Source organism: Ostrinia furnacalis, unplaced genomic scaffold, assembly GCF_004193835.3.
Source record: "Ostrinia furnacalis isolate ACB-3 unplaced genomic scaffold, ASM419383v2 OfSCF3905, whole genome shotgun sequence".
Classification (NCBI taxonomy): Eukaryota; Metazoa; Arthropoda; class Insecta; order Lepidoptera; family Crambidae; genus Ostrinia; species Ostrinia furnacalis.
This window is the reverse complement of record NW_021134144.1, coordinates 620,985-636,972: the sequence shown is the minus strand read 5'-3', so window position 1 is coordinate 636,972 and position 15,988 is coordinate 620,985. Positions and strand designations below refer to the sequence as shown.

Below are 15,988 nucleotides of genomic sequence, written 5' to 3'. Positions count from 1 at the left end.
GGCTAACTTTGGGAACCTATGGCTGTACCCTACAATTGTATTAAGAGAATCACACTGACAAATACAATCTTGGGGCTAATTCCAACTGCTCCGTACATTTGTTTCAATTTTCTGCTAATCTTTTCTAAGGCGGAGGAGGTTGGGGCGAAACGGGTTTTTTTACAGCGTGATAAAAATCAATAAAAAATCACTACTTGTAAGTAGTTTTAATACCTACAATACAAAGTAGCATATTAAGCAGGTAGAAACTTTATTAAAGTGTTCAAGGATATAATAATAATAATTCAATCAAATTTTTGGAGTACTAAGTAAAATAGCAACTATGGGTCAAAAATGGCCAATAAATGAGAAAAAAGCTGTTGTTTTTTTTTATGCAAAACAAGGCAGTTATTTGACCACAATAGCACCTGATGTTAAGTGGGATGCAATTTTACTTGTAATCTTGTACCACGTGTGTGGTGAATCGATTGATTTTTTCATGAATTTGTTCATAAACAGAAGAAAAAGGTATACGCTAACTAATTTAGTTGGTTTTGTCTATAAACTTATTAATGTGTTTTTATTATTTAATCCAAGAAAATTGGTTTAACACACCTAACTATGTAAATCCTAATATTAAAAAAGTAATGTTATTTTCTACACGCCAAAAACAGAGAGAAAAAAATAGTTTTCTCCACCAAGTCGCTTCGCCCCGTTCTCCCCCAATCATTACCATACTATTTCAATTTGTGTCCTTATATAAAGCCACCCTTTCAACCCCATGCCAGTACAGAAGCTTTCGCCATAGACTCAACCCATGGAAAGGAACATTTGAAGTCACAAACATGATTTTCAATTTTAAATTGTTATTTTTCGTTCTTTCTCTGTTTTGTGCGCTTGCAACGGCCGTGGACGACTTGAAGGTAATTTGAAATATTAATCATCATCATCACCATCATCATCAGAGGTGGAATTGTGTAAAGCAATCGTAATCATTTTACAGTTCATAACGTACGATAAAGTCAGATAAACAAAGCGTTTGACAGAATAATCGTACGTTATGAACTGTCAAATGATAACGATTGCTTTACACTATTCCACCTCAGGTCATTTAGTCTGCAGAACAACTCTCTCCCCCATTTGTCTCTAAGAAAATGTGAATAAATTCAATTATTATTTTTATTTTTTTTAAATATTAATAGTCATTATCATCATCAGGTCATCATCATCATTAGTTTCCACTGGAAGACAACTCCCTTATCCGCTATTTGCCTCTAGTAAAATGTGAATTCACTCATATTTAATATTAAAATATTAAACGGCCCCACGTTGGGCGCCAATTTTTAATCAACTTCATCAAAAACAGAAGGTTCTCAATTCGGTTGATTTTTATACATTTTTTTACCTACATTGATTACGCCGAGATTTCTGATCCGATTTAAGAAATTCTTTTTTTTTATCGATGCGTAATAGTTGTCATTTGGTCCCATAAAAAAATAATTTGATCGAGTAAGTAGTTTTTATTTTATGAGCATTGTGTAGAGATGGGTTTCTTTTCTTGTCCAACAAGCGTTGAAACTAAATACACTTATTTTATAAAATCAATGCGTTGCTAAAAGAGTGTAAGTGTATAGTTTATTATGGAGTTCCAACTTCCAGCGGTCGTTCACCAACAGCCGAAACACAACAATGCTGTTAAACATTGTTGTTAAGGTGACAGACTTAGGTAAGATGGCGGTAGCTAGCCAGGACTTAGCAAGCCCTAACATCAATCAAAATGAAGAAAATCTTGCTCTCACTGGGAATCAAACCCGATTCGCACTTATTTTATAAAGAGTAAAGATTTTTTTTTTGTTTTGAATAAGCCCCGAAACTACTGGACCGATTTGAATTCTTTCACCATTAGAATCCTACATTATTTCTGATGAACATAGGCGGTACGAAGTTCGCCGGGTATTAATATTAATGTATTCTGGCAGGATGACGTGGACCGAGGCGCCAGCGACCGCGGCACCCTCTGGTTTGGCCCGCGACTCGGCAAGCGCTCCTTGAGGATATCAAATGACGACAACAAGTACGCACTGTGGTTCCCTTTTGGGAAAAAACATTGACGCCCGTATTCACAAACGATGCTTGCTTAAGTGAAGCAGAAAATCAAACACACAGCGTTGAATAGAGCTCTGTGATTCGTCCACTCGGCATGGGGCACACTGAAAACCAGCGTCGTGGCCTTCCCCACCGTGGGCCACGGCATATGCTGAGTGGAGTCCCATTGCGATGGGTATCGCTGTTGCGACAGAATAGCACTGCTCAGTTCACTTTTTATTTCCTTGTAATATTTATGTGCTATTTCTGTCTTTTTTTTCCGTATACCTTCTTTGTCCTTAAATCAGTGATGTTCATCGTAATAAATATTTCTTTCTTTGATTCCTGTGAGACCTCATAGTAATGTTTGTGAATACGGGTGTAAATTATCTACCTATCTCAACCCGGAAAGGGATCAACATCGTATCGCCTTTCGCCACGAGGCGTTTACGTTACGGTGCGGATAAGTGTGCGTTGCAGTACGGAGTTTCAAACAAAGAATAAGTACTAACCGCCTCGAGTTGATACGGTTACTACTATCCGTTTCCGGGTTGATAAGTGTGCTTGGTCCTTTATTATCTTCTCGTAGTACTTTATAACTTTACTTAGGCTGAGTTGCAGCACCTAACTTTGATGGTAACTATAACGATAACCGGTGCTTTTTGTATGGAGTTTGACAGATTTTGACGTTTGTCAAAGTTAAAGTAAGATGGTTGCAACCCAGCATTAGAAGTTTATTTTCTCAAAAAGTTGTGGGGAGTTTGTGGGGCGTTTATTCTCATAATAATTACACATTATTCTTCTTCCTTTTTAAGAGGATAGAAATATTTGTCTCCATAATTTATTTCAGATATTTAAATGGATTTTAATTTGCAGGCAAACTTTTTTGAGGCTTCTTGAAGCTGCCGACGCCTTGAAATTCTACTACGATCAGCTCCCCTTCTACGAAAACCAGGCCGACGATCCGGAGACCCGTGGTAAGTCACCAGTTCTTAATTTTCTAATTATTATTTTATTCAGGCTATTATCACACACAAATAGCTACATTAAACACAATAAAAAGAGTCAGACAAAAGTGACTGAGTTTCTTGCGCCACTTAGGGAGAATTAAGGGAATAGTTACAAAATGGCTACTCTCAATTAGCTACATCGATGCTGAATCATTGTTATCGTCAGTATACTAACTCATACACACACAAACGAGCGCGCGCACGCACACTTACACACACACACTCACACACACACACTCACACACACACACACACACACACACACACACACATACNAACTCAAGTCCCCAAAAGACAGGACTACCTAGTTTGGGGACTACCAGTAAGTCACCTGAATTCCTATTAGTATAACTACTTTGTAAGCCTATGTAACTAAAGTGCATTTTTCTGGAAATAAAATTTATTATTATTATTTATTATTATTATTACTTCTTCTCAGCACCAGCCCATAATGTTGCCCCGAAGTGGTGGTAGGGCAAGCTATATTTGGAACGTGTACAAGTGCCCTGGAAAGGGCTAAGTACCTACTGAATAATTTTTTGATTTGATTTGATTTTGAACAGCAGCAGGAGAAAACACAAAAAAAGAAATAGTTGACTGAGATAGTGTCATCCTGTCGCATTTGCGATGCCCATTGCAATGCCCCACTCAGTATTAAGTCATGGTGTTTTGTAGGCCCCATGCCGTATTATCTACTTGCTCAAGCCATTTTTTATCCAACAGTGACAAAAAAGGTAGTCTTCACTCCGAAACTCGGTCGCAGCATCGACGTCTACCCTGAAAAACGCACTTTCGAGAACGTAGAATTCACGCCGCGACTGGGCAGAAGGTTGCCTGAGAAAGTGCCTGTCACGCCATCGGATTCCCATGACGAAGTGTGAGTATTCTTAAATTCAATCCATTAATGATTATTTACATTATAGGTACTCTGTTGGTACGTAGTGTTAGCTAATCTGCTCGATGGACCGAAGACAAGGTGGACCAACGTCTTCATAAAGGTAGCAGGAAGGCGCTAGACGCAGGTCGCTACCAACCGGGCGATGAGTTTTTTTTTCAAGTCATATTAGTAGTGGCGTTGTAGAAGTTTAAGTAGTGTAGGTACGTGCTGTCTGCAATGTACATGCTGTGCTTGCATCTAGTAGGATCAATCTAGGCTAAGTTAGTTACCATGTTTTCATACAACTTGAATTTATGGATTGTATCCAGTTTTGCGAGCCAAATAAAAAAAATGAGGAAGCCTATAGGAGGAGGCCTATGTTCAATAGTGGACGTCCTGTGGCTGAAATAATAATTATCATTATGACGAAGGTTTTAAATTCACATCAATATACATTAGACTGATTGAATGACAACATTGACAACGTGTGGTCAGGTAAAGCAGAAAAAAAACCACTCCAACTTTTCCTGTGCATGATAAGGTGACCAAATGCTTCATATTTTGACTTTTTGTATATTATAAAGGAGGTCGTGCTCCTGTGATGGACAGTAAATTGACATGATGACGATGATGGTGATCATCGAATGATGAATGAAACTAAAAATTTCAACATTTTCAGGTATAGTTTCAAACCAGACATGGAAGAGATCATTTCCCGGCACAACTACTTCTCACCGCGACTCGGCAGAACCCTCAACTTCTCTCCTAGACTGGGGAGGGAACTAGAAGCTTCGTATGGTATGTAACAATTTATTTGTAATAAGTAATTTGTCTGTAGAATCCTAATAAAGGTCATAGTCTAACAAAGGTCACACCGTATCGCCTCACGAGTTTTCATCGCCTTTCGCGCACTGTCAACCGCGAGGCGAGGCGTTTACGTTACGTAGTGTGCGTTGGTAGTCTGGAGTTTCATACAAAGAATACTAACCGCCTCCTCTACGATCTCTTTCCGGGTTGATAAGTGTGCTACGAAATTTATACAATTATATAAATTGTCCATAAATCAAATCTTTTTTCTAAGTCATGTAGTTGTAAAGTTTACCGCAATTTCTTCTTCTAATGTTCTGTGCAGATAACTAAATAATTAATTTATAATTCTACACAAAAATAAAGAACTACCTACCATTTTAATACAGACCACCAGTTGCCATAAATAAGACAAATTCCTTTTCGAACTAAGAACGTTCATAAAAAAATCGTACGCCCCGGGAACGCCCCGCGCCTAATGTGAATGTACCTTTATAGTCCTTTAAAAGTATCTTTTTGTTCCAGACATTTACCCAGAGAAGATACGGCTAGCACGAAGCGCTAACTTGACGAAAACATAACGCGATGACCTTTACTATAAATCTTTACCGTTTTAACTGATGTTTGACGATACCTCTGTAATTTTAATACGATATTGTTTATGAAAGGGTAGTTTTTAAATAACGATGCCATTTTGTATATGAAGAATGGACCAAAGACTTTTAAGCACGGATTTTGAAATGACACTCATGCTCAAGAAAAAGTTGAAGCACGCTTTTGGTTCAAAAATACTATAATATTAACCAATCATAGGATACATGATTGAGTTTCAATCAGTGAGGTTTATAGCTACTTACATTAGTAATCGGTAAATAAATGCATCTAAAAAAGCACTCTATCTAGGCAAGTTACTAAGGATTTATCAACGCTAAGACCGAAAGAGCGCTGAAGTCTAAAGTCTGGATGAGGTAAGGAGAAAGAATGCTGCAGAGTTTAGCCCAACCTTGGGCAATGAATGGGATGAAGTGAAATCAAGCTGATGAAGTGGTTTGACTGCCAAAGGCACGTGATCGTCACAAACTGTATAGATTCTGCAGTTTGCAGTTTGTTTCTAGTCCATTCTATTATTGTCTGAAAATAGGAGTCTTTATAGGCTGGGGACTCCTAAGCTGTTTTATCTTTTTGCGAACACTTAGAGCTTGTAGATTTGTTTTTAAATGGACTAGTCATGCTAAAGTCTCGATTCAAACTCAAGCAAAGATTTAATTTGATTGTTTGAAAAGGCAAAAAGTTAAAAACCAAAGGCTGTCATTTGTTCTTGAGCAAAGATTCTATGTTAGTGTCATTTCAGAATACTTGCCCCTGGCTCTTTTTCTTCTTCAAGCAGTCTATTAAAATTGATCTCTTGGATTCTTTCTACTTCTTATTGACTCGTCTCACGCTCTAAGAGCTTTTTGAAATGACCGTTTTTCAAAGTAGATAGGTACTTAATAGCAGATCCGTCCATCGAGTCGGTTTTCTTTCATGCCCTATCTTTTTTCAATGAGGTTGCAATACCAGACGTTTTTTTAATGTCTCAGACTTAGGATCCTTAATAATTGGAAAATTAATGTTTTTTTATATCATGCCCTATTTTTGTTTTATGAGGTTGCAATACCAACAAAAGTACCCTAGACTCTTTGTTCTTCGTAGACTAAAAAGGACTAAAGTAAAAACTAAATTAACTTATAACGGCGTCTTTCTAAAGTTAAGCGGTCAAAAAAATTGCATTATTTTACAATTTATGACGTAAAATGTAAAAAAAATGGCCGCTTCATACCTCATTCTTAGATTGTAACACATTAATGTTTTGGACGATATTATTGTTATAAAATACGTATACATTAAACTAGATTGTAAGCGATATTTATGAGAATTTAATAAAAAACAATTGCCAAAAATTACTTGTATTTATTTACCTGTGTAAACTACGTAAATTAGTTTAAAGCTGTTGTTAGTGGAGCCTCGACAATATATGTACCTACCTATTTTGGAGTTATTTAGCCAATTTCTTTATTACCAATATTAAAAATAACCCTGTCGGACATAATTCATTTTTGCAAGAACTTTCAATTTAATCCACATCAAGTATGTGTAATACACATTGTGTATTTCGTACGCCCCACTTACTCCCCGTAAGGTGAGTAGGGTACCTTTAGTGTATTAATTACCTAAATGCATTAAACTTTTGCGAGCACCTAACCAGTTTCTTAAAGATAAATAACATACAAAGAAATAAAAACTTACATTTTCATTTCAATTCACAATTTAAACAATAAAAAACACTACTTCACCTTATCTAAAATGTAGCGACATTTTATAGGCTGCTGCAAGATTTTTATAAATAAATAAAACGAATATGAATTCATATTTTCTTGGGACACAAGCTTGTGAGTAAATGTGCATATTTACTTAAGTCCTTTTTTAAAATTAAAACTAAGTTAGCCCCGTGGTTCTGGCTGAGTAGAATTTTAAACTCTCTCGTGTGAGAAAAGATAATCTTTTTTTATTTTTGGATACTAGCTGGAGGACAAAGCGAGAAAAATTGTCACTAGGCACCCAAATAGCAAAGGGGTCCCTTGCCCTTGCTAAGTGAGTGCCATCACAGCCTAGGCTATCAAAAATTCCTAAAGATGTGAAAGTTACGACCGAAGACGCACCAAAAGACATTTGGGATCTATCGAGACAAAATGCCGATGAAGACAAACCAATTTTGTAGCTTTTTTATTTTTTACAGACATATCATCAATAGTGATCATCCAGACGCATTGCTATGTTCTTCTGGCAGCCAACTTGGACGATTTCAAGTCAATAGCGAAGAAATTCGTGCCTGATACGCTAGCCAACCAGCTGGCAGACTTGGCCTCACAATCAGGTGTCAAATATCGCCAGGAATCGTCGTTCCATGAGACGTCAGAGAGCAAAAGCGAAGAGCATGAAGCTAAAAGGGTACCCCGAGACAAAAGCGTCGAGAAAGAGACAAAAAACGTGAAATACGCAAAGATTAACTTTGAGGAGCTGGTACAAAAGGTCAAGGAAAGAATACAAAAGGATTTGGAGGTACAGAAGATAATAAAAGTAACGAAAAAAGACACAGAACAGTATTATAGTGAAGAGTTGCCGAAAGCCAGTCGTTTCGTCAACGAGAGAAGAAAAACCACGAAATCTGTTAGACAACCGAAGAAAGAAAGAGAGGAAGGTGATGATGGGATGACTTTCGCCAAAATTGAAATGAAAAGAAATGACAGCTACGAAGATTACGTCATCCCCCAAAAAGAAGAAGATATCTTTGAAAGCGATGTCGAGAAACTGGCTGACTTCCCAACTACTTACAAACAACTGTCTAAACACACTACCCAAGCTACAGAAAGGCCTGTAGAATACGAATATGAGAAGACAGAAGAAATGAAAGCAAAGACCGAAGATTTGTGGTACGATTATAAACAAACGAATGCTACAGAAGATTACAAGGATACAGCACCTCTAAAAAGTAGTACGAAGAAGAATAAAGGTACAATGATACCGAAAAGAGATTTCTACAAAATGAGCAGCCCGAATTATTTTGCGAAGGTACCAATTGTAGCTGAGAAGTACGATTTTGATGAACCACTCCCGGAAAAAGATAGGGAGCCTGAGAATTTGCAGCCTGTGAGAGGGTTACCACTACCGTCGAACATTAACGGTAAAATTAAATTGAGTTAAGACATACAAATTCTAATTATTATTAAGTGAGCTCTTAACGCAGTCAGTGCCTGAGGTATGTTAGCGTCAAGATAGGTGATATTGACGTATTATGACGTGACAGATCATACAAATCTACACACATTTTTCACAAGTCTCGCTGACGTTTTGACGTCTCAAACACCCTCCCGTGCTGCGCTCCCATACCTCAGAAAGAAAGAAAATCATATATTTTGGTTCCAACTTAACATCAACAACACAGATTAAAAGTAAGAATGTACAAGTAGTTTGAACCAAAATTGGCCACCGCTCAGCATGGGTCCATGCTCTGTGGTAATAAAACCCAGAACATGGCGCTGTTATTCTGCGGAAACCATTTTTTGGAGAGAGCGGCAGGAATCATAAATAGTATTGTTGACTCGCCCTATTTATTGAGTAAGTTGTCTTTCAGGTGTTCTAGACCTAACGCAAGACACGGAAAAACTTTTATGACGCCTCTATGTAGGACTAATTATACAAATAACTGTTTTGTCATTAGAGCCTGCAAAAAGTATGACAGTGATTATGGTCACGTTGACATATTTCACGAGAGGCCTATGCGGTTCCGTGGCCTAATAAAGGCATAAAATGTGTATTAATACACCTACAAATAAAAGTTTTCCTAATAAAGAAAAATAAAATAAAATACTAGCCTACAACTATTAGCACAAATGAGACAACACACCAAAAAAAAAAACACAAACAAAAGAGAACTGTGAGAGACTGAGTTAAGCACTAGATCTATACAGGGTGGAAACGTTAAGTGATCTCACTCGATTATTTCTAAACTATACAAGATATCGAAAAACTGATTACTGATCCTGAAAGTGCTTTATGAGCTCTTTCAAACGGTACCAATAATAGGTTACAGAATAAACTGGATCTATTTGAAAATTCAATGTTTCCAGCTTCCATACTAAATGTACCTATGCCAGACACAACAATATTAGAAGATTATTTTTATTTATTTAATAATAAACTCTTAAAATAATCTCGTAAATTGTATTCTTATTTAAAATTATTCATGGAAAACATTGGTTTAGGCTTTACTTGCTATAATATTGTCAAGAGATGAGTGTCATGACTGTGGTGGTACTAAATGTATGGAAGAAGGAAACATTGAATTTTTGGATAGATCCAGTTTATTATGTAACCTATTATTGATACCATTGGATAGAACTTGCAAAGCACTTTTAGAATCAGTAATCAGTTTTACGATATCATGTGTAGTTTTTAAAATAATGTGACTTTACCAAATGTATGGAAGCTGGAAACATTGAATTTTCGGATAGATCCAGTTAATTCTGTGACCCATTATTAATACCGTTTGATAGAGCTCATGAAGCACTTTCAGGATCAGTAACTAGTTTATTGATGTCTTGTATAGTTTAGAAATAATCGAGTGAGATCACTTATCGTTTCCACCCTGTATACCCAATTTCGCAAATCGTCAGGGCGCTATTGATGGGAGGGACAAGGGATCACTATTCGCATACTGAATCACAACCCGACCAAGCTAGCTGCGCAACTCGCTGGAATGCGACTCTCCTTCGCACTCACCCACTCTCCTCCCCGCTCGTCCCGTCCGTATCAGAGCGGTGACGTGACGTCACGGCTGACAAGTGCGCAGTTAACTCGACTCGCAGTTAGCTTGCCTTACCACCAGTTCAGGACAACATACAGGGTGGAAACGATAAGTGATCTCACTCGATTATTTCTAAACTATACAAGATACCAAAAAACTGGTTACTGATCCTGAAAGTGCTTCACGAGCTCTTTCAAACGGTATCAATAATAGGTTATAGAATAAACTGGAACTATCCGAAAATTCAATGTTTCCAGCTTCCATACTAAATGTACCTATGCCAGACACAACAATATTAGAAGAGTATTTTTTTTAATTTAATAATAAACTCTTAACATAATCTCGTAAATTGTATTCTTATTTAAAATTATTCATGGAAAACATTGGTTTAGGCTTTACTTGCTATAATATTGTCAAGAGATGAGTGTCATGACTGTGGTGGTACTAAATGTATAGAAGAAGGAAACATTGAATTTTTGGATAGATCCAGTTTATTATGTAACCTATTATTGATACCATTGGATAGAACTTGCAAAGCACTTTTAGAATCAGTAATCAGTTTTACGATATCATGTGTAGTTTTTAAAATAATGTGACTTTACCAAATGTATGGAAGCTGGAAACATTGAATTTTCGGATAGATCCAGTTAATTCTGTGACCCATTATTAATACCGTTTGATAGAGCTCATGAAGCACTTTCAGGATCAGTAACCAGTTTTTCGATATCTTGTATAGTTTAGAAATAATCGAGTGAGATCACTTATCGTTTCCACCCTGTATACCCAATTTCGCAAATCGTCAGGGCGCTATTGATGGGAGGGACAAGGGATCACTATTCGCATACTGAATCACAACAAGACCGAGCTAGCTGCGCAACTCGCTGGAATGCGACTCTCCTTCGCACTCACCCACTCTCCTCCCCGCTCGTCCCGTCCGTATCAGAGCGGTGACGTGACGTCACGGCTGACAAGTGCGCAGTTAACTCGACTCGCAGTTAGCTTGCCTTACCACCAGTTCGGGACAACATAATATGGCTGGTGCTGAGAAGTAGGGATGTTATGGATAATTATGTAGTTTCGGTTATGGATACGGTTACGGATATAGGAATAATATTATACCGGTTTCGGTTACGGTTACGGATATTTTTTTATTTGGGATATCCGAAAGTTTCGTGTTACGGTTACGGATATCTGTAGCTTTAGAATGCAATTTGCAATAAGTAGTTGTCCGACACGGTTCAATCATGGCCGCACACTTTACATCGAATAAAAAGTAATAAAAATTGATACTAGATGGCATTATGAAGGTAAATCAAGCTGTTAAATCCTTTACATAGTATAATGCTATACAAAAAACAATTTAAACTGCCTTCATCCGAAAACGCAAACGTGGTCGACCCAGGCAAACTTGGCGGCGCACTGTAGCGGACGAGGCGAAGAAGATCGGCAAGACCTGGAGCGGGATCAAGCGAGAAGCTCAAGACCGAACGAGATGGAGGACTGTTGTGGACGCCCTCTGCCCCATCTAGGGGACATAGGACCATAAGTCAAGTAAGTCCGAAACTATCCGAAACTTTTGAATCGGTTACGGTTTCGGATATATTTTTATTTCGAATATCCGAAAGTTTCGGTTACGGTTACGGATATCCATAACATCCCTGGTGCGCAGTTAACTCGACTCGCAGTTAGCCTGCCTTCCCACCAGTTCGGGACAACATAATATGGCTGGTGCTGAGAAGTAACGGAAAAAATCTGTCTGTTCGAAATAAACTCTTTCTATTAGAGTAATTTCTTTATTAGCTAAAAAGATATCATCAAAAAGCATGAAATGTTCTTGTTTTCAACAATTTTTGTCGCTTGTTTCGGAGCACGTGGTTCTTGGAGTGGTAAGCTTCGCATACCGGATCGCTCTTGAGGTTTTGGTTGACCCTGTAATCAATTGAGAAGGATAAATAAGCACTATTTAGTGCCCTGAAGGGTAGACACTTGAAAACTTTAGACAGTTTTTCTATTGTTAAAAATTTCTTAGCGATTAAAGTCGCTTCTAAAACTAAGTTATTAATAAATAACTTGAAAAAATCGAACGCAACCGCAACAGCGTATTACGAAAATTTCGACGGGTAGAGCCAGTGTCTAAGTAGCTCAGATGGAAGAGCAGTCGCCCGGCAAGTGAAAGGTCGTGATTTCGATTCCCGCCTTAGGCAGTTCGATTTTTTAGCGACGAGACCCACGAAGATGAGACCCTCGAAGATGCCATTTTTGCCTCTGACTTTGAAGCTACGCTCCACTACGCACTACGCTCCTGCAGTGGAGACTAAACGACCTGATGATGAAGAAAAACCAACCTCATTCTTCGGATACCTTGATGCGTGCCATCAAATTTCCCTCTAAAGCCTGGTCCGTGAGCACGTAGAATCCTGTCCAATGACCCCAAGCTACCCATCCCTATCGCTCGCGTGCAATTATATTGCTGTCGCGACTGTGCGACGGGCGCCCGCAGTGAGTGTGCGAGCGCGACAGCAGCAAGCTCGGGGTCACCGGACAAAATTCTACGTGCTCACGGACCAGGCTTTAGTAAATTAGAAGGTCGTCCTCCTGCAATGGCAACTAAATGACCTGATGATGATCAACGTACCTCCATACTCGGAAACCTTGATGCAAGGCGGCCGGAATATCTTCGCTTGTTTGAGCAAGTTCGTCGTGTTGCCTATGTCCAGGTGCCAACTGGCTAAAAGGGCGCGCACTCCGTGGATGATGTTCTTGAAAGTGTGAGGTTTATCTATAAGAAGACAGTGTCATTTTATAAACAGCAAATTGATCAGCGTCAAAGCAAAATCAAAATTTCTTTATTTGTAAAGACTATTAGCGGCCGCCCGCGACTTCGTATGCGTGGATCTCGTTTTACCCCCTTAGGGGTGGAGTTTCGTAAAATACTTTCTTAGCGTCATAACATCTACCTGCATGCCAAATTTCAGCTCGATCCGTCCAGTGGTTTGGGCTGTGCGTTGATAGATCACTATGTCAGTCAGTCAGTCAGTCACCTTTGAGTTTACCAAACATGAGGTAATTATGAATAATTACCAGGCCTTTGTCCAGCAGTGGACGTCATTTGGCTGAAACGAACAAACCTCATGATTTGGTAAATGTGATTAATATGAAATGATGAAATCATTTTGTTACTTACTGTGTCATCTTGTTAATAAAAAGGCGGCGTTACGTTTTACCTTCGTTTGAACTTGCTGTCAAAACGATACCGCGATACGGATTTGCCTAAAAGCTGATTGTCGTTCGTAGTCCAGTCGCGTTGCAGTTGAACATTTTTAGCGTGATCGGGGCCCTCTGGTGCGAAGTTAACTCGACCGGTTTAGGTACTTTAGCTTACCTTTGACAATGACTGATAATAATGCAGCAATAGAGCCCACATCCCACTGGAATAGCCTTATTTGAATGTTGCTTATTTGATACAGAATCGAGTAGATCTCTTCTTTAGTGTGCCCTGTGGTGTTCATGCTTAATAACTGCAGTAATCTATGATAAATAAGAAATAAACTTAAGTATTTTAATAGCTAAGTACTCCCGACTCAAGAAACATAAAAGTTAAAAATAAGGTTGTCCTTGAAAGTACTGTAATATGAGGAAATTATAAATAATATTTATAATTTCCTCATATTACAGTAGGTACTTTTGAAGGCATAATAATATTATTATGTCTTCAAAAGACGATAATAAATAAAACTTTAATTTCAAAATGTATAATGATCCCTCTGTAATATGGAACCCCAAAAATGAAGACGTTCCGTCTTCTTCTTTTTTGCTCCTTGCCTCCCGAACCCATCTGGCCAGCGTGGGGAGTAGGTCAAATCCTCCATTTGCCTCCGGTAAATTAGAGAGGGTCATGTTAGATGACCAATGAACCAGGTATGTTATGGATATCCGTAACAGTAACCGAAACTTTCGGATATCCGAAATAAAAAAAATATCTCTAACCGTAACCATAACCGATTCAAAGGTTTCGGATAGTTTCGGATGTAGGCAGAGTCAAGCAAGTCCCTATGCTGATTTAATGATTTCATTTTGAAGTACATACCTAGTAGGTACATGAGTTTTTTCCCATATAAAGATAAAAGCTTTTTGTGAGACCAAAAGAAGGTGACAGATGCCAAAGAAATCTCTTCTGTGCCCATTCTATTCGTAAGGCATGAACTGTGTTGGACAATTATTGGAATCTACACTATTGCATTCTATACTTAGCACAGAAATATCCGTAATACGTAACCGTAACCGAAACTTTCGGATATCCGAAATAAAAAAATATCCGTAACCGTAACCGGTATAATATTATTCCAATATCCGTAACCGTATCCATAACCGAAACTACATATCCTTAACATCCCTATATGAACGGTCAAGCTGTAGTGTAGATCCTGGCTACACAGGAGTTGCAGCGATGGGAACAAGAGGTAGGAGTATTCCCGTACCTAAATAATGATGATAATGTTCTAACTCACCTTGTAACCGAATGGTCTTCGGTAGTCAACCGCTTAGTGAACGTCAAGTCAGTTTTGTACCCCGTTATGAATGGAGTGATCAAATCTTGACAGTGAAGCCATTCTATGGGTGAATTCATATCTCCCAGGATCCTTCTGTAGAAACTGTCGATCGGTTTGACTACGTGCTGTTTAATTTTAACCGTATTAGTAATAGATCTAAATATTTTAGGCGTCTCTACAGATTGAGGTTTGCGCGTAGTCACAATTTCTCTCAGCTTAAACCTGTCTTTCTTTTTGCGTATATCATTATCATTTATAGGTGTGATTGGAAGCTTTTCTATGTCTACGTAAGTGTATTCATCTGATTTGGAGTTGATAGGTTCTTGCCTCAAAAATTGGAGCTTGGATTTTCGCTGTTTTTCTAGAATTTGCTCGGCGATTTGACGTTTTAGTACGTTCACCCTGTCGTGCACGCTTAGGGTCACTTCGGTGGTCTTTTTTTGGTCAGCTGGTGCTGTGAAATCAAATCAAATTACTTGATATTTGATGATAATTTGGTATAGTGATAGTTTGAGACTTAGAGAAAAATATAGGATACCTATACTCAACATCAAATAAACCGCACCTTCCGCGACGCGAACTTTAACGATTTTCTTCTGACACAATCATGGTGCCCCAACAATATTGGTGTTATTTGAAAGCCCAATAAATATCCTTAAATAAAAACACATTTGATTTCTTAATAACTTATTAACATATACCATAAATATGACTTGAAAAAATACCTCACTTTGGGCCCACCTATGGGATCAATTAGACATTTTTACGGATAAAACCAAATAATGATCTCACGTGTCCTCTTTAACAGATGGATAGCGATTAATCCCAACTTAACAGTTTTATAGCCATAAAAGATGGCTCTAGCGTAACTACCTATTTTTTGAAGAAGTGACTCTGGATCCTTCTAAACACATTTTTGGGGTAAAAACCTTTCCTTTAATGAAATGAAGGTTAGAACTAGGCTTTTAAATGGTGCCAATATTGGTGGGAAGTGGGGATGCATACGTTTGAAAATGCTTGTCGCGGAAGGTGCGATTTATTTGATGTCGAGTGTAGTTTTTGAAAGAGATACCGATATTCAAGAGGGTAAATTAAGCTAGTTAACTACTCAAATTAATCTTAATAGGTACTTACCGAGAACAAAAATATAAATCATAATACAGAAATATTTCATTTTCAAAACTTATTTTACGTACAAAAACTTATTGCCTAATACGTATAGTGTACAAAACGTTTCAGATAGCTTGATTAAATTCATTCAACCATTTTTCAACCAACCTTTTCGATATCAAAACCTCTACCACACAGCTGCTATACTAACACCCGTTTTCACAAA

The 15,988-nt window shown here is 38.0% G+C and overlaps 2 protein-coding genes across 2 annotated transcripts; one reads left to right on the top strand and one right to left on the bottom strand.

Moving 5' to 3' along the window:
* The first annotated feature begins 631 nt into the window (after nt 1-631).
* PBAN (pheromone biosynthesis activating neuropeptide) lies at nt 632-6,679 on the top strand. The gene is made up of 6 exons (XM_028312332.1): nt 632-902; nt 1,959-2,053; nt 2,941-3,041; nt 3,798-3,951; nt 4,631-4,749; nt 5,284-6,679. Exons 1-6 carry the CDS (start codon nt 825-827, stop codon nt 5,337-5,339), a joined length of 603 nt encoding a protein of 200 aa, XP_028168133.1. The 5' UTR covers nt 632-824; the 3' UTR covers nt 5,340-6,679.
* Nucleotides 6,680-11,942: 5,263 nt separating this feature from the next.
* On the bottom strand, nt 11,943-15,119 carry LOC114358371 (uncharacterized; the record flags this gene model as incomplete). Its single annotated transcript, XM_028312316.1, has 4 exons — nt 11,943-12,031; nt 12,738-12,881; nt 13,485-13,630; nt 14,611-15,119. Coding segments are annotated over 4 exons (888 nt in total), but the record flags the coding sequence as incomplete, so codon positions are not given.
* Between the last annotated feature and the right edge of the window lie 869 nt (nt 15,120-15,988).

Bases quoted from the DNA above. Each gene is read 5' to 3' on its own strand.
- PBAN (XM_028312332.1), top strand. From the start codon at position 825: ATGATTTTCAATTTTAAATTGTTATTTTTCGTTCTTTCTCTGTTTTGT. The intron at 2,054-2,940 runs GTACGCACTGTG...TTTAATTTGCAG, and splicing joins ATATCAAATGACGACAACAA to GCAAACTTTTTTGAGGCTTC. The intron at 4,750-5,283 runs GTATGTAACAAT...TTTTTGTTCCAG, and splicing joins GGAACTAGAAGCTTCGTATG to ACATTTACCCAGAGAAGATA.